The 19,430-nt window shown below is 31.5% G+C and overlaps 2 protein-coding genes and 1 long non-coding RNA gene across 3 annotated transcripts; 2 read left to right on the forward strand and 1 right to left on the reverse strand.

Annotated features, from left to right (window-relative positions):
• Positions 1–1,175: 1,175 nt before the first annotated feature.
• LOC110621447 lies at positions 1,176–1,957 on the reverse strand. Its single transcript, XR_002488983.2, has 2 exons — positions 1,687–1,957; positions 1,176–1,570 (listed from the first exon to the last, which is right to left on the reverse strand). It is a non-coding gene; the product is annotated as an uncharacterized LOC110621447 (long non-coding RNA).
• A 4,806-nt stretch (positions 1,958–6,763) lies between these two features.
• LOC110601768 (exosome complex exonuclease RRP46 homolog) lies at positions 6,764–11,451 on the forward strand. Its single transcript, XM_021739067.2, has 8 exons — positions 6,764–6,946; positions 7,107–7,220; positions 7,507–7,607; positions 9,029–9,049; positions 9,606–9,678; positions 9,755–9,822; positions 10,079–10,211; positions 11,041–11,451. The coding sequence occupies exons 1-8, from the start codon at positions 6,841–6,843 to the stop codon at positions 11,151–11,153; spliced, it is 729 nt and encodes a 242-aa protein (XP_021594759.1). The 5' UTR covers positions 6,764–6,840; the 3' UTR covers positions 11,154–11,451.
• A 1,323-nt stretch (positions 11,452–12,774) lies between these two features.
• Positions 12,775–19,150, forward strand: LOC110630968 (proline-rich receptor-like protein kinase PERK8). Its single transcript, XM_021778637.2, has 8 exons — positions 12,775–14,503; positions 15,300–15,710; positions 16,113–16,199; positions 16,708–16,778; positions 17,065–17,147; positions 17,419–17,566; positions 18,447–18,608; positions 18,697–19,150. The coding sequence occupies exons 1-8, from the start codon at positions 13,516–13,518 to the stop codon at positions 18,913–18,915; spliced, it is 2,169 nt and encodes a 722-aa protein (XP_021634329.1). The 5' UTR covers positions 12,775–13,515; the 3' UTR covers positions 18,916–19,150.
• The last annotated feature ends 280 nt before the right edge of the window (positions 19,151–19,430 follow it).

Raw genomic sequence — 19,430 nt, forward strand, 5'->3', positions numbered from 1 at the left:
AGCCTCTTATTTGCCATCTTTTACTTATTTTTTTTCTTTGTTATTAGCCATATGAGCTCCTTTCCTTCTTTGTCTCTTTATTCTTTTTTTATTCTACTATTCATTACTGATACCGATATCACTCTCCTTATCATGTTAGCCTAGCACCCCAAGGATAATATTGTCAGCAGTTACTATTTAGGCAAAGCCTTACCTTTAGTATGATTTTATTACATGGACAAAGGCTGTTCTGGACTAAAGTAAGATGATCCATACAGGAAATTAAACAGATAACTGTATGTCAGCTCCTCAATGTTCTGGGAGTTGACTATACTCTCTGGGATTTCTTTCACTTTGAGATCCAGAATAGTCATGTCCATAATTTTGAATAGCCTTTTATACTCGCAAGATCCTTTTGCTTGAATCCCAGTGGGATTAGTTACAATCTCAAATTTCATTATCTGAATCCTCATATGAATCTTGAATAAGATGTTCTTAAAGCAACAACTTGATAGGAGCAGTGAAATTCTAACATTTCTATTAAAAATTTGTTCAAGTTTGGGTCTAAGGTGATATTATTTGAAGGGGAAGAACTGAAATGACAAACTTTCCATAAAATCTATAACTTCATATGATCTGAAGGCATCTTTTTTTCCTTTTTTTTCTTCCCTTTCTTTTTGGGTAACTTTGATTCGGATAAGCAAAGTTAGGAAATAGGAAGCATACACTTGTCATTGCTCAATCTCTTTGGCATATGCCTCGAGGATTGTGAAGTGGTCATGGTCCAAGAAAATAAAGCTTTTTCAGGGATAAAGTAATAAGGAAAATGAAATAAGCCTTTGAGTTGAGCCATATGATATAATTTAGTCTGAAATACTGACAGCTACAGGTATCTGTCAGTAGATTATTAATAAGGTGTTTTTTTTTGTGGCTTGGATTTAAAAATGTTTTTCATGGATTGAATTACAACCTGATTCCAAAGTTTTCATATTTCAGGTATATAATGATAGTAAAAGGCATGTATATGGACTTATATAATAAATAAATATATTTTTTTCCTTATTACTGTAGATTAATGACAAATTGGGGAAAATATATGGGGTTAGATTTTCAAAGTTGAGAAAGCATATTTGATTAGTTTCATGATTGTGAAAATTTTACCACTATCGCATTTCTTAAAATTCAAAAACAGAAAAGAAACTGAAAATCTGCAGATAAATTATGATAAGGCTATGGATGGTTCAGGCTTGAGAGAGAAATTGTTACAAGTAAAGAACTACACACTATTATATTCTTCTATAAACCACAGCTGATAAAGCACCAAAACAGAGCATTACCTCTGTTTACTTACAATTAGAACTCATCTTGTTTATTCAGAACACTCAGAAAGCATAAGTTTTAGACTTTGGTGAATCTGCAATTTTCATGGTTTCTTCAATGAGCTTCCTTGCCTTTCTGCTTCTGATCTCAACTCTCATACTCTCACTTTTCTCTATCTTATCGTACAGTTTCTTCATCTTAAGAGACCTTATCTTTGATTTCAAACTCACCACCAACCTCTCCAATCCCATCACCATGGTTAAAGAGAAACCTGTTGAAAAGAATATAAACAAATCAGAATTAGTAACTCATAGAGGCAAAGCTGAATCTTATAGAGAAGTGCTTTTGTGGGTTTTGTAGTGAAGAGAAAAAGACAAAAAAGGAAACCTTTATTGGGAGATTGAGTGTAAGAAATGGAAGAAGAGATGAAACTGCAAAGGACTTTTTATGGAGTTTGTTATTACAGAGTGAGAGTTGGAGAAGTACAGAGCTGCTAGATAAGAGAAGAGTTGGGGAAAGTTTGAGGAGAAAAGACAAGAGAGATGATACGAATGAATTTTAACGGTTGCAACTCACATAAAAAGCATTAGGGCTAATGCTGATGCAATTTTTTTTGTTTGTTTTAAATGCACAACGCTTATAATTAAATTCTGTTCGGCATTGGACCGATTCAATAAAATATTTTTATGAAAAGACACCAACCCATATATATATATTTTATTTTTAAAATCAAAATAAAATAATAAAAATAATTATTGTTTTAAAAAATATTTTTTAAAAAAATAAAATAAAAATTCTCAATAAAGTTTTTTTTTTCTGCTGGAGTTTTTTTTTTAAATAAAATTATTAATTATATTAATAAAATTTTATTAAATAAAAATAATTTATTTTCAATAAATTTTTTAATTAAAATATGAATTCAGTTGAAATAGTATTGCGACGAACTCATCTAACATGGATATCAATTTTAAAGTAATAAAAATTTATAATAATTCAAAACCAAACTCCTATATATATGATAATTTGATAAAAATATTTTTTAAGTGTCTATTTAAATTCCTGCATGAGATAATTTGATAAAAATATTTATCTTTATCTCTCGTCTATAAATTATTAAAGTTTCTCAAATAAAACTACGGAAAAAAGTGTTTACAAGATAAAACTCAAATAAGACTTTAAAATTAATTTCGTCGTTACGATTTCAAAAATTCATAATAATTAGTATTTCATTGAATATTAACTTTCGAAATAATTAAATCAATAAAATTTAAAAAAAATTAACTACATAAACAGATAAATGATTTTTTTACATTAACAAAAATTTTTTTTTTAATTTTTATTTATTGACCGAAAAATAATTATCAAAATATAAAAAATTATAAAGAAATATGTAATAGGAATTATAAATTACTATTAAAATATTTTTAAAATTTTTAATAAAAATAATAATATTTTTTTATTAATATTTTATAAATGTAAAAATATCGAAATACAAATAGAGCATGATGGAAAATTTAGTAGTATAAAAATTTTAAATTGCTCATAAATAAAATTTTTGTGCTAGAGTTTAAATGCCACAGAAACTAACAAATTAGATAATATTATATTAACATTTTATTACATTCTACTAATTCTAGCGTAAGAGCTTGGAAGGCCGACAAACCGTACAGTGTTTAAGAGCCAATCCCCTCTGACTTTATATGGAGAATACTTGTTAATTCTATTATTTATAATTCCTTAATTTTTTTAATTCAGTATATGCCCTCTGGAAAGAATGTGCTTATTGTGAATTTTTATTTATTTTATTTGAAGCCGCCGTGTAAATGTTATCACGCATTTTCCGTACATAAAAGTATTGCCTTATGAACTATGAATTTTTTATTATTTTTATATTAGGTTAAATTCATAAACTAATTTCTTTCCATCTTCGTCCTTTTATTATTTCCAAAAGCCATTTTTCTTTTTTTTTTTTTAATCACTGGATTTCGATTTGGAAAGATAAGGCCAGACTTTCCTTTTTTTTAAATTCATAAATTATTTCATAAATAAACATCTATTCATCATTCTTTTAGCAAGAAAGAAATTAAGTATGTTTAACTAGAATAAAAATCTTAATTTATCAAAGGTGAAAACACATTTAAAAATTACTTTATTAATGGATGACAGCCGGCCTCACTACTTGTAGATAAAATTGAATTCAAAAAAATAGACGTTGATTCTAAATTTATTAGAATTTTCTTTAATTGATTGATCTAATATTTTAAATGTCGATTCAAAGTATGCAAAACAGATCGTATTGTCTATGAGCTCAAATTTAATGAAAAGAAATTCAGTTCGGTGATGTGAGAATAATAGTTCAGTCACATTGTAATCTCACTTATATGTATACTAAAAAAATTAAATAGTTATTTGATGTGAAAATGAATTCTAACACTTATATACATACAGATCTGCATGAAAGAAATAGACTGTAAAAAAGAAATTGTTAAATATCATTAACAAACAAAATAAAAATTATAAATCTATTCTTTAGATCTCAGCATAATTGATGAAAATTTTTCTATACTGAAATTTGAGATATTATTTAAGTTACAAACAAAGAATATTAATTATGAAACGAAAGGGTTGTTGAAAGGGCGGCTCTTATTAATTAGTGACAGTTGCAGCTCATAATTCAAGATATGGGAAAATGATTGACGTAAAAGGTAAATGTTTTTATTATATTCTTTTACAATAAAATTTTCTATTTATTTTATTATATGTTTTAATATATTAATATTTATTTTTTATTAGTGTATTATAAAATTCTAACCTTAAATAATTTTCAATTTTTTAAAATTGAATATTATTATTTAAAATTTAAATTATTTTTTAAAAATAGTTTTAATCATAATATTTAAGTGGATTTACTTTAAGAATTATTTATAATATATACTAAACAATAATTATAATAAAATATTATTATTAATAATAATATAATATATAATTAAAATAATATATCGATTCAATTTGATTTAATTTTTATTAAATTAAATTTTAGTATGTTGGTGAATTAGATTTCAATTTAATTCGATTTGAATTGAATTTTAAAGTTGTTTCATCATAAACCGATTAAATTGTTGAATTATTTTAAATTTAAATAAAATATTTTTTAAAAAAAGAATTGAATACATAATTCGAATACTTTAAAATTATGGCTAATTAATTTTATAGGACGAGTAGTATTCGATTTAAATAAAAGAATTTGGTTGAATTAAATTAATTTAAAATTTTAGTTTAATTATTTATTAATTTTGATTCGATTTGATATTTAATTTAAAATTTTTAATTATTTTAATTCAGTTCAGTTCTAATAAAAAAAAAATTAAACGGAATTCATTAATGATAATAATATATTATCTTTTGATAATATAAATTGATTAAATCATAAATAATATTAAAATATTCCAATTAAATTTTAAAATATAAAATGTAAAAATAAAAAGTTTATGAAAAAGTCCAATCAATTAAATTGAATCAAACCGAATCAAACTGATTTAATTTATTTGATTTAATTTTTATAAATATTAAAAATTTAATTTTTGATTTATTATGTTTGATTCGATTTTAAATCGAACCAACTTAATAATTATCCCTAATTTTAGCCAGGTAATTTTATACTTTTTATTTCATATAAACTTATATACACATACATATTATGATGCAATTTGTTTTTATATTATATGAAAAATAAAGATTCGAAATTGTAATTTTTTATTACTCATAAATATAAGAAACTATTTAATAATTCATTTAAATTCAATTACTTCTGCGTAAAACATAAAAACAATATAAAATACATTATAAATATAACAAAGTCATTGTTGAAAGTTTAATTTTAAATACTTAAAATTTAATTAATTAGATTTTATTTTTTATTTATTTTAATTTTTAATGACACACTAGTCAAACTATTGACCTACCAAAAATGCTAATCCTTAAAATTTGTAATTATAAGAGTAATTATCTCTTAAAAAATAAAATAATTATTATTCATATTGTTTGCATGAATATCCAATGATAAAATGTAATTATTATTTATTGTAACTTTTGATTTTTTTTTTATAAAAAATAGGAGATGAAAAATGTGGAAATTTTAATTTGATTCTATTACACGAATAATACCAATTTAAATAAGAGTAGGGCTAGCAATATTCAATTCAAATCGAAAAAATCGATCGAATTGAATTAATTTAAAATTTTAGTTTGATTTTTATTCATTTCGATTCAGTTTAGTTTTTTATTTCAAAAATTTCAGTTATTTTGATTCGATTCAGTTCGATTTTGATAAAAAAAATTTATAAAAATCAAATCAAACTAATTAGTGATAATAGTATATTATTTTTAATAATACAGAGAGATTAGATCACATTAAAATTAAAATATTTCAATTAAATTTTAAAAATATTAAAAATAAAATATAAAAAATAAAAAATTTATTAAAAATTTAAATCGATCAAATTGAATCGAACTATATCAGATCAGTTTGATTTGATATATGACTAAAATTAATTTGATTTAATTTTTATCAATAATAAAATTTTAATTTTTAATTTATTTAATTTGATTTGATTTTAAATTAAACCGATGAAATATTTATCGGAGTAGAAAGACCTTCTCAAATTGTGGGTGGATTGAGATCTCATCTCATGGAAAGAGATAGGTCAAGGATTTGAGTTTGCAGTTCTCAAAGCAAAGCAAATAAAGATAGATTCCCATTTTGTATTTATTACAGCTGCTTTCACTCTGTTTAGTTCCTTTTGTCAATAAGGACACAGTGTGTGCCCTATCCCCTTCCTTCCCATTCTTTTTTTCTATCATGACTAAAATTCCTTTTTTTTTTTCCTTCTCAATTAGAGGTTTGAATTAAGATTTTTACTGTTTAGTTTATCATCTTTCTCAAGACCTTTTTTTTTTTATTATAGAGAATTAAATTATATTATCTAAGTAATATTTATTTACTAATTTTTAAATTTCTATATTTTTTTTATCCTTGAAAAAGTAGAAACCAGAAAGAGCCTTTCTGAAAAGGCATACATGGTAGTTCGTTTGGATTTATCTGTCGTTTATTTTTGGAAAGAAAAAGGGGAATTTTAAGCCTAGGGTTTATTTGGGTTGGGCTTTGTATGGGCCTAGGGTTTTTATTTCTTTGGACTTGAATTTGTGATTTATTAATTTTTTTTTTTACAATCTTTGGGCCTGGGCCTGAGATATGTACTTTGTATTTATAACAATGAAACTTTTTATTTTTGACAAAAATACTAAATTACAAAAAATAAATGTTAAGACGAACTTATAAGCGCAAGCAAAAAATTATTATTATTATTTTAATATTTCTTGATAATCAATAATATGATAAAATGAAATATATAATTTTCGCGAGCCGCAATATTAGAACATGGGCGCGCGTGGTGGATAATAGCCCAATTGCTTTACCAATACTAATATGGGCCACAATTACAGGGCAAAATTTTGTGGGATTTTGCAAGTGTAAGCGAAGTGATGGAGATTGACAGGGATGACGGCCGGACGCCAAACCAGCTGAGACCTCTCGCTTGCTCCCGCAACATCCTTCACCGTGCCCATGGCTCAGCTAGTTGGTCCCAGGGTAACTCTCCTTTCTTTTGGTCTTGGTCGCATCTGTCTGCTGTCTATTACAGTTAGATTGGTTGATGATTTTTGTTACCTTTGCTCGTTCTCTTGGATAATGTCTAAGTGGGTATTAATTGTATTTTTGATTTTGTGGGTATTTTGTTGATTGGGTATAGGAGATACAAAGGTTTTAGCTGCTGTTTATGGACCTAAAGCTGGTACTAAGAAGAATGAGAACCCTGAGAAGGCCTGCATTGAAGTCATTTGGAAGCCTAAAACGGGACAAATCGGTTAGTTTTAACTTGTAAATAATATTCATCGATGCAAAATCACCTCTGCTGTACAATGTAATGGTAGACCTCGTACACCTTTGTACTTCATGCTGGTTAACTCTATTGAATCCTTCTGCATATTCGCTTCTCTTCTGCACTGACTTCTCTGTGCTTGTTTTAGCATTAGCTGCCCCTTAATTTGCTTATCCGTTACTTTCTCTGCACTTTATGGTCGCATTTTGTGTTAAGATGCGGTTCTTTATTATCTTCCCTCTAATTTTAATGGAAATTCCCAATTGTTTAGGAAAACTTGAAAAAGAATATGAGATGATTTTGAAGAGAACTTTGCAGAGCATCTCTATTTTGACTATCAACCGGAACACCACCACATCAGTTATAATTCAGGTCAGTCAACTAGTGCATAGGTTAATAATTACATTGCCACTTCTAAAGGTCTTTGTTAATTAACGCAATTTATGAGGAAAAAATGTTTATGAACATAGTTTAAACTCTGTGATGCCCTTTTGATGCTTGGTGTATACTTTAGTAGAATCTAAATTAAGTGTGACTACAAATTATATCTTGGCTATTATTTCCTATATGCATATGTTTTGAGTTTTGTTTTTGATTTTTCCTTTTCCAAATTTCAACGTACAACACTTAAAATACCAAAAGAAGATACTAAAAAGAAGTATCTTGACAAATAAAAATTAAAACTACACTGAAAGTGCAAAAAGGAAATGCTACAAAGAAGTCTCATGAAAAATTTAAAAAGAAAAGAAAAGGAAAGGTAGGCAGCAGCATTCCAAGTGGATGGAGGAAGGGAGAAAGAGAGAGGAGGGAATTTTACTGAGAAAAACCCAAGTCAAGGTGGGAAGAGAGAAGCTAAGCTGAAGAAGAAGAGAATGAAAGAAAGAAAAAGAGTAACCTGTCAATTTTGAAACCCAGAGGCAGCAATAAATGCTGTTCTTCTCTCTCTCCTTTTTTCCTTCTCCTTTTCCTTTGGAGAGAACCAATAGTGATCGGAGGAAGAAGTTCAAATTCTTTTATATTCTTTAGGATATGATTGTTGTGGTTAAGAACACATGACACTGGGTCAAAATTAAGCAAAAAAAAAGGAGGAAAAAAAGGATGTACCTAGTGCACAGCTGAGGTTCTCCGTCTTGGTATGCCTTGTGCCTGGTCTGAGACGCATGCATTTGGCAATTCTCCATGGTGTCACCCTCCTTTTGCCTTTTGTAGCATTGAGTTGTGCTAGCCTAGTACATTTTGCTCCCTAGGCTCATGTTTAACAACCCTGAATTGTGTCCTATAATTTTTATTTTATTAATTTGTTTCATAGAATTTTTATTTTATTAATTTGTTTCATAATGAATTTTCTTACAATTTTTTCCAATTGGGTCAGGGGCGTGTGCTCATGCTACTGTTTGTTAAGATGGAAATGTAAAGTTGACAAACTAGTTAATTTTGGAAAAGCGGACCCTTGCTATGCCTAAGTGCCATTAGATGATGCATTTGGCTAAATTCTCCTGCCTCATGAACCTGCTTAAAACACCTTTGAGATCCGTAGGGGTTCGTCATTTGAGTCATTTATTTTTTTTCCCTGTTAAAAGTTTGCCTTAGAGCCATGTCAACGTGGTACATACACCAAACCCATTGGATATAATTGAAATAAAATTATTAACTTGTGGACTGGCTTGGTAAAGCTATAAGTGTATAATACAATTGTGAAACTGCAAAAAGTATAGGATATTTTAGACCACTAAACCTAGCTCTTAACCAGTATGATACATAATGATCATTGAATGTTTATCTTTATTTTGCAGGTTGTTCATGATGATGGTTCTGTATCCCTTACATCTGTTATAGACTAGTACAATCGCCCATGCCAAAATGGGGGCTCAGTGGTCACTCACCTCCTCCTTCTCCTTCTCCTTCTCCTTCTACCTTTCTTTATTTTTCTTTTTGAATTAATTTATAGATATACTACTTTTGTAAGTCTCCAATGCTACTAGTTTAATAGGACCTATAATTCTGCTTCTATATTCCTCTCATGCTAGCTCTATACTGTGTGGTAGCCTTAGAAATTAAGATCAATTAATTATAGCTAATAATATTGATAATAAGCCTAATAGCATTGTCAATCATTGAAAGGTAATACAAATTATTTTTTCATGACTTTTTGTTTCATATGGACTCTTTCCATTGCTGATAATGTTGTACTTAAACCTCAGCAAATAAATATATGTGTACCAAAAAAATGGAAAGGTTGTGTGATTCTTTTGCAACCATTGAATTGAACATTCTATTTTTCTGGATGCCGGAGCAATGAGCTCTTCCTCCTTCCCTTGTTTCTCATTTGTTAATTATTACTATGAGTATATCCTTGACCAATTTGTGTAGCTTTTGACGTGTGCCATAAATGCAGCATGTGCTGCCCTTGTTGATGCAGGAATTCCTATGAAGCATCTCGCTGGTAATTAACACTTACATTTGTTACCACTGATTCCTCAGCTTAAAATTGTGCAACTAATGCATACTGGTTTGTGCAGTTGCAATATGTTGTTGTTTGACAGAAGGTGGATATGTTATACTGGATCCCACAAAATTGGAAGAACAGGTTCTTCAAAACCATTTATTAATTTTTAATATTTATTATTGTAATTAATGTTATGATGATGGAGCCCGTCCTAAAGAAAAAACTTATTTTGCACAAATTTGAAGTTTTTGAAATTTATAGGCACTGCACCTGTTTTTTGTGCTTGTTTGGGTGCAAAGCTTTATCCAATTTGAAGATATAAACCAGTTTGGGCTTCTTCACTATAAATGAGCAATCCTTCCTAGCTCCTACATGATTATTTCTTTTTTTTTGGCAGAAAATGAAGGGATTTGCATATTTAGTCTTTCCAAACTCAATTCACTCTGTTCTACCAGAAGGGTCATTGCTTGTGGAAGGTGAAGCTGTTGAACATGGGATCATCACCTCTGTCACCCATGGTTTGATGTCAGGTACATGCTACCCTTATCATGTGGCACTTGTAGAAATATGCAACGTTCTACTACTGTTAAACCTGTGGCAGTCAGCACTCAGCATCAATAAATGCATTATTTTCACTGTTAAATATGTAAAATATTACAATACGTCGTCCCACAACCTTATCTGGTATCAAGTTATAGTCTGACCGACAACTCTGTCCTAAACATACACATGCACACACACAAAAAAAGGGGGTGTTTCCTGGATTTGTGCTGGACTTTATCAAATTGATACAGGAGAACTGAATTTTATGCAAAGCACTTGATAGGAAATGATTTCTTTCTCTTTTGAGTGGTGAATGGAGGAATATTTCTTTAGATTATCGAGTGTGTGCATGAGGGTGTGAGAGATAGTGATATGGCTGCAGTGAGCATTTTTCGACAGAAGTACAAAACCTGTGTATATGCCTATTATTGTTTGTCCAATTAAGTAGATAGAAACGTACGGAATCTAATTCTTTTATCAATTTCTCTTCTACTTCCTTGGCTGGAGAACAAAATCTTAACCTAACTGTGATCAACGTAAAATGACTACTGGTGCTTATTGGTATTTCTGGGATTTTTTTGTACAAGGAGATTCATCTGCTTTAACCCTTTCTGGATTGCAGTAAAGAAGTTCAAATTTGTTCAATATAAATAAATAATTTTCAAAATAAGAATTGTTATTAGCTGCTAAAACTATTGGGCACAGAAGCTTTTTTATTCTGTGGAAACTACATATTTTTGTTTTGTTTGTCTAGCATTCACGGTACGTGATGCTTGATCTGCTTCTGATATTTTCCTCCTTAAATTTATTCCCTAGTGGAAGAGTATCTCAACTGTCTGGAACGAGGGCGTGCTGCCAGTGCAAAGTTGTCTGATTTTCTTAGGAAGAGCATAAAGTTACAACTCCCAACCGACTCGTTTAAAAGCTAGGTGAACTGAGATATATGATTGGAAGTATACTGCATACAGTCTCAACTATTTTCAGAATGATCCATACGAGTTGTCTACTCCCATTGCCACTGGTAGTGGGTATTGGCAGCTGTACTTGTGTTAGAGTTTGACCCAGATGCTTGTAATGGTTGTATCAAACTGCATAATGTGCAAGAGATAGGCTTTGAAATCCCTACATTTTGTAGTCTGCTTGACCCAAGTGTAATACACTGCATTCATGGTTGTCTAAGTTTTCATTGATAGTTACATCAATAATTCAAATATTGCATGAACTTAATAATTTTTCCCCTAGAATTTCCGCAGCTGTAAGTAGTATTATTTTATATTGTGGTAATTTGTATATATAGAAATTTAAAAAATATTCATTTATATTTAATTAAGATTATTAAAATTCTTGGCTTGTTCTTTTGCATAATGGACATGAGTTGCCCTTCTTTTTCCCTTCAATAGCATTTACAACAAGATACTAATTCTGTCAAGGTAGCACAGTAAGCACAGAGAGAAAGATGAGAATAAAAGCAAAAGGGTCCAGCCCATTTTCTTATTCTTTATTCTTTATTCTTTATCAGGTCAATTCCTCGCCACTAGCAAAAAAGAAAGTTCAAATCAATCCCACACTTCTTGGTAGATGGGAAATTTTTGTTCCCCTATTGAATCATTATTCTGATACCAATCTCCCCTTAAAATTCCACATTCTCTCTAGACTCTCTTAATTAAAGTTCTTAAAACCAAAATTAACGATTCTCTCAAGTTTCCTAATAAAGAAAATATTTTTTAAAAATTTTACCGTTTAATTATCTGCAAGATTGGGGATAAGATTTATGCATATGTTGTCTGTGTCATTGCCTCATTGGAAGCTGACTTTAAAACAGATTTTGAAGTTTTTACATTTTATTCATTATAAGCAATATAAATATTTTTCAAATAATATAACTTTTTCTGCCCTAATAATATTCATATTTTAAAAAAACTTTTTAGTATCCTTAGATTTACCTGGAATTTGTAAAATGAATAGCATAAAATTAAGTAATTGCCCAATAGAAAAAATAATTTCCTCAAATTTAATATTTTAAATTATTTTTAACATCAATAATACATTAAATGTCGGAAATGAAAAAGAATTTTTTATGCATATAAAATCTCCAATTATTTTATTATTCTAAAATTAAAAAATAATTACTATTTACTATAACAATAGTAAATTTTACTTTAAAACATTAATTAAATAAAAAAATATATTTTCATACACTAAAAACTTATTTGATTCAAAATTATTTATTTTTTAAAAAATCTATTTTGCAATAAAAATAGATTTGATTTTAAAAAAATAAATTTATTTTTTAATTATAAATAATAATAATATTTATAATATAATTTAAAATATAATAAATTAAAAAGAAATTAATAAATTTCACTACACTTAATTAAAAAATCAACTTATTAAATCATTTAGCATGTCCTATAAAATGAAGTTAAAAGAACTCTTTTTTATTTTCAATTAACTCAGTTTTAAAAAATGTATCTCAAAGAAAGAACTTCAAATTTTAGGAATTAAAAAAAAATCAAATTAAAAAAATCTTAATTGGTGTTGGTGCTCGGCTTCAGAACATGCTGCGGATGATGTTTGCGAAGACGAAAATTTTCATCTCTCTCTCTCTCTACTGATGTACATGTGAAGTAAAGTTGTCCCCACGTTTCTTTGCGTATTTTGTGCGCACTTTCTCTCTCCGATTTTTCTTGCAAAGAAAAAGATTTCTCGGGAAAACATACTCAAATTTCTAACATTCTATCAAACCTGTAAAAAACAAAAGCCTCGGAAAAAAAAATCCAATTTGAGACAGATAGGTAAGACTTTTTTGAACTTTGCGCTTCTGGGTTTCTTTGTTTTCGGTTTGGTGATCTGGAGAATGCTGCATTTGTGCATTCACAGTTCAGAGTTTTGTAGTATGTAAAGTTCTAATTTTGGTTATTAAAGGTTAGGCTAGTAGTGAAATGGTTTAATTGATCTCATTGTTACAGAAGTTTTGGAATTACTTTTTCAATCTAGTTTTTGGTCAGTTGGGGACTTCTGTGCTGAGTTTTGGTAGGTGTTTTGACTTTTTGGTTGAGCTATGTCTCTGCTTGGAGATCTGTGTTTCCTCTGGTAAATAGCTGTTGAGACTGTTTGAATTGGCATTTTCTCGAGGTATTTGGACATTTGGAGTGGAGAAGTACACTTGTTTGAGATTTACACTTGGTGTGGACTGTAAATCCTAATGAGCAATTTTAGATTTGATAACTGTTAATGATCTAAATTTGGTAATGGAGGTATAGTTTCTTGTACGTTTTGTTGGATACAAACATGGCCTCAGCAACATCACTTTCTCCAAACTCTTCCCCTTCTGCAGTTCCACCAACTGGATTTTCCGTTGCCTCACCACCGCCTGCAACAACTTTGCCTGATCAGACCACTGATCCCCCGGTTCCTTCAACCACTTCTAACTCTTCAGCTCCACCCCCTCAAACCCCACCGCCAGCAACCCCAGCTGCTTCCCCTCCGTCCCCACCAGCATCCCCACCCCCATCTCTATCAAGAACGCCACCACCATCTGCACCACCTCCATCACCCCCAGCATCACCACCCCCAGCTCCTCCAGCATCACCACCTCAATCAACTCCTATTGTACCTCCTCCAGCTGTCACTACTTCACCACCTCCTCCACCAGATGTATCCCCCCCTCCACGATCAGCAAGCAGCCCTCCCTCTCCTCAGTCCAGCCCAACCACTCCTGTGGCACCCCCTCCTCAAGCTGTTGCCCCTTCCCCACCTTCTCCTGTTAATGTCCCTACTCCTTCCACTGATTCACCACCTCCACCAGCAGAAAAAGCCCCTGAAAGTTCCCCTGCACCTCCAAATGTTACTCCACCATCTAGTTCGCACTCTGATAGCCCTCCACCTGTAACAAAGTCTCCTCCTCCTCTTCCAACATCTGCATTGCCATCACCACCTCCTTCTGTCCCATCAACTTCTTTACCGCATGTACCTCCTGCTCCTCCAGATAGTTCATCGACAACAGGAACTTCTCCTTTGTCGCCATTACCCTCTATCCCTACAGAAAAGCCAACTGCAAGAGCAACTAGTGATGGCAATGTCTCTGCAAATACAACATCCAAAGGTGCAGGGAATTTTAACACTGGAGTTGCAGTGGTAATAGGCATTGTGGTTGGGTTTGTAGTACTCAGTTTTCTTGTGTTGGCTGCGTGGGTTGTACAAAAAAGAAAGAGAAGGCATGCTAAATCAAATATTGGGTACACCATGCCTTCCCCATTTTCCTCCTCCCAGAATTCAGGTAAGGAAAAGACATTGCTTGTTAACACTTCATAAAGCCATTATTTATTGATTCCTTAGAATTTTCATAGACTCTATCTCGTTGTGAGAGGCTCTATTAGTTCAAAATTGCTTGATGGATAAGGATAGGAGTCATGGTTACTAGAGTCAAACTCTGAACTTTTGTCTTGAATTAAAATTTTACCTGTCAGTCAATTTAAATTGTTAATCTATTTGTCTTTCTTAAGTTCTCATCTTGTCTATTTCAGATAGATGATCTTATAACTTTTACATTTAGGTATATAGAAAGAAATATGATGCGTAATGGATGATAAGTTATAAGGGTATTCGGTTGATTTGATCTACACTAGCAATCTGATATGGCTATGCAAATCAATTGAATTTAGCAAAAATCTACATGAAAAATCCATCTGAGAGCTGTTTGCCTTAGCGTGATCGTGTTCTGCCACTCCATTCTGTTTGGGGCCATATTCAATTTTAATTCTTGAATTGTAACCGCCTCTGTTGTGTGGACCCCTTACATTGAGACGGTTGAGACTACTGATCTATCTTCTGCCTTTCATCTTTCAAAAATTTTAGTTTGCGGAACATAAATTTGTATGCAGATTTCCTTTTTGGCAATTTTATTTTTTTTATGTCAGGTTCTGTCAAATATCTTCTCATGTTGTTTCTACTCTGATTTTGAAGTATCAGCTTTCCTTTTGTTGAATGACAGTCTTAACCTTCTAGTTAGCTGGCAAGTATAATCAATTGTGCAACTGCAAAGCAAACTAATGAAACTTAAATTTGCTGTGTAGAATCATTTTTTCTAAGGCCCCTTTCTCATGGACCTTTGGGAGGAAGCCCTTCTGGCAGTGATTTCATCTATTCGCCTTCAGAGCCAGGTGGAGTAAGCAATTCAAGACCATGGTTCACATATGAGGAGCTAGTCCAAGCCACAGATGGGTTTTCAACAAAAAATCTTTTGGGTGAAGGTGGATTTGGTTGTGTATACAAAGGTATCCTGGTAGATGGTAGAGAAGTAGCTGTAAAACAATTAAAGATTGGTGGTTCTCAAGGAGAGCGTGAGTTTAAAGCAGAGGTTGAGATCATTAGCCGAGTACATCACCGCCATTTAGTTTCATTAGTGGGTTACTGTACATCTGAGAATCAAAGATTGCTCATCTATGATTATGTCCCAAATGATACCCTTCACTACCATCTCCATGGTAAGATATGTTCCTGAGTTTAAACGATACCTTTCACTGCCATCTCCACATTAAATCTATTTCTAATGCAATGCAAATTTGTATAGCTTGTTGACAAATTTCTTTCTAGAGTACCACATGAGATATGCCTTAGGTGTATATTTGCTATGTCAGGATGAATATTTGGATCAAATGACAGTCTATGGGATGAACAATCAAATTAAGGTTTTAGTTCTGTCTTGGGACTGTTAATTACTATTGCTTTTTTCTCCTGTCTTAATGAGTTAATCAATGTTAACATTCGACCCAAAAAAAAAATCAATGTTAACAAAAGTTGTTTCATTTTTGTTATTGCTGGTTTTTCCTTCCTTCTTCTTGTTGCATAATTATGCTCTCATGTAACATTCTTATGGATTGTTGCAGGTCAAGGGAGGCCAGTTTTGGATTGGGCAATTCGGGTGAAGGTTGCTGCTGGAGCAGCTCGTGGCATAGCTTACCTACATGAAGACTGTAATTTTCCTAGTGTTATTCCTAGACTAATTTTCAACAGCTTCCAACCTTTTTAGCTTAATTGCAGTTGATTTTTTGCTCCCTGGCAGGAATCTAAAAGTCCGAAACACTGAACTCCTCTCTCTCTCTCTCTCCCCATTTAAGTGCAAAATTATAAATCAGAATAGAGAGAGAGGAAGTGCACTGTAACAAATTATAATTAAAAAAAATTGCATGTATCAACAAATTCTCTATGGTAAGATTGATAACTATGTTTGTAACCTTCTTAAGTAATCAGAATAGAGAGACATATAATTGAACTAGTTCTTAATTTTTATCCAAATTCCAAAATCAACATGCTCATAAGCTTTAAAAGGAAGACATGTGGGAAGCATTTTCCTGAGACACGTTAAATTCAACTTGCAAGTTTACATAAATTTCTGCTTCTTTACTGTATTCTTCCTTTCTTTTCAATGGGATTAAAATATCTATTAATACATTTTTCTCAAATTTCTGTCTTATATATCAGGTCATCCCCGCATTATCCACAGGGATATAAAGTCATCAAACATCCTTCTTGATAACAATTTTGAAGCTCGGGTATGCCTGTTTCCAAATCTAAGTTTTAGTAGGAACCACAATTTTCTGTGGAGCAAATTATAAATGCCTTTTCAATGCTGATAGTATTTCTCACCCTCTGTCATGTGCACTGTCTTCTTGATTATCATATTTCAGAGAATGGCTAATATGTTCTATGGCAATGCACTTGGTAAATGAAGTTGATTTTTTTTCTTTGCCTTAGCAAATGAAGAAGATTTTTTTGCCTTATTTAGTATAATCTCTTTAGCTAGTGAATTGGTTTCTTAAACTTGTCTTTTCCCAACAGGTTTCAGATTTTGGGCTTGCAAAGATAGCACTGGAACTGGATTCAAATACACATGTAACAACACGTGTGATGGGAACCTTCGGGTAGATTAACCACTAGTGCTTCTATCTTTGGCAGAAGCTACCTATGTAGTAAAACTAGTGTTATAGATATTGATCTAGAAAACATCAAAAGAAGGCTGGAATTACATTGTTTTTGTAATAGTCTATATTATAATTGTCTTACAATTCTGATTTTATTTTTAGTACAAAGTTGATACATAAGCTTTTCATAACATGCATATACTAAAGACTGTAATCCTTAAGATGCAGGGAACCTTCTCTATTTGAAATTTGATGGAACTCTGTTTTCCAGGTACATGGCTCCTGAGTATGCAACAAGCGGCAAGTTGACTGAAAAGTCTGATGTTTATTCTTTTGGTGTTGTGCTTTTGGAGCTAATTACAGGCCGTAAGCCCGTTGATGACTCACAGCCACAGGGTGATGAAAGCCTAGTTGAATGGGTAATTCTGTAAAAATTTGAAGCGGCTTTTAGATGCTATCCATTCAATGATCTGCATATTTTGATGGTTTGCCTTGGTTGATAAAAATCAAATGTTATTTTTTACTTAAATGCAAATAAGCATGCTCACAATATGCTCAGGAGAGCATGAAAATCAAATTATAACACTCATTTAGGCAAGCTGCAATGCTAGTTTAATTTCAGTTGTGTTTTCACATGTTTATTACCAGTGATGTTCGTTATGCTTGAAAAAGTGAAGTCTGTATGCCAGAAGGTTGTGGCTGGTTCAGAATAGGTTCAAAATAATCTTATTTTGAGGAAGTGCTTCAAAGTGTTGAGAATCTAAAAGAGCTCCTGAATTTGAAATTCTTGTCATGCATGCTTATATTATAGAATAAGCAGCAGACTGATTTGCTTGTAACGATTTCATTTTTTTGGCCCTGTTTCTTGACATCTCTTTCAGAAAACAATGCATAAAGATTACATTAATCAGGCTATCCGTGAAATCAAATCTAGCCAGTGTTAGCAAATCAAAGACAAGGGAAAGTGATGGCAGAAAACTAACTAGACCTCCCTTTTGACGGAAAATACCAAAGCTCTAAGGACTTAAGCAGGCAATTTAAAATATATTGCTGCATATATCAGTATTCTCATCTGTTTCTTCGATGTCATTTACATTATTACTTTCAGGGTAGTTCAGAATGCATTATTAACTTGTCTTACCAGTGTTGTCTATCTCAGTGATTATGCATATCATCGTTTCCTTTGTCCCTTCTTTTATCTGGTTCTTTGATAGAGAAGTTGTGGAAGTTGATCTAGAAAAAGATCTCTGGTAGGTTATTAGATCATATGGTTTAATGCTGTTTAAAACTTATTGTCAGGCTCGACCATTGCTTGCTGAAGCACTTGATAATGAAGATTTCGAAGCGCTAGTTGATCCAAGGTTGGAGAAGAACTATGTAGCTGGAGAGATGTTTCGAATGATTGAGGCAGCTGCAGCTTGCGTGCGTCATTCAGCTGCAAAAAGGCCACGAATGAGTCAGGTAATTGGGTATTCCTGATATGTATTTTCCTTCTTTCTTACCACATATGACAAATTTATTAACAGATTCTCGCTTTTCGCCTCTTCAGGTGGTGAGAGCATTAGGCTCCTTAGATGAGTCGTCAGATCTATCCAACGGAATGAAACCTGGCCAAAGTGAAATTTTCGACTCGAGACAACATTCTGCACAGATCAGAATGTTCCAGAGGTTGGCATTTGGTAGCCAGGACTATAGTTCAGATTTTTTCGACAACAGTCAAAGTAGCTGGCGGAGTCGAGAGCAGAGCCAGAGTAACTTTATGCCATAAGTGCATTTCAGCATTCAAGTTACAAGACTTCCATGGCAAACATGATTATCCTAAATTTCCAATCTATAACATGGAGGCTGATTTCAGAAGGGTTCCAGTTTTGGTCAGTCCTGGATTTTCAGAACCGTTCATGATTTTGTTCTTCCTGGAACAGGGTCATACTGACTTAGTACAATCTCATATATTTTATTCTTTTATTTTTTGCCCTACTTATCAGCCAATATGATTTTCCTTCTGAGGTTGCCTCATTTTTTTTCTTTATTATCTAAATCCATTGATACAGTTTTTGTGTGTGTATATATGTGATGTTCATTGAACTGGTTAAGATCATATGGTTCTACCGTCATCAGCAGCCTGTTAGGGTTTGTATCTTTAAATTTCAACTATTCAACCTTATTCTGTTACTAAAAAAGTTTTCTAAAATCTTGTTATTGTATTTATTAAAAATTTTTAAATTCTAAAATTAATCATTGATTTATTATAAAACTCCACTTATGATATATTTTTAAAATGAT

The sequence above is a fragment of the Manihot esculenta genome, chromosome 1 (assembly GCF_001659605.2).
Source record: "Manihot esculenta cultivar AM560-2 chromosome 1, M.esculenta_v8, whole genome shotgun sequence".
In the NCBI taxonomy this organism is placed as follows: domain Eukaryota; kingdom Viridiplantae; phylum Streptophyta; class Magnoliopsida; order Malpighiales; family Euphorbiaceae; genus Manihot; species Manihot esculenta.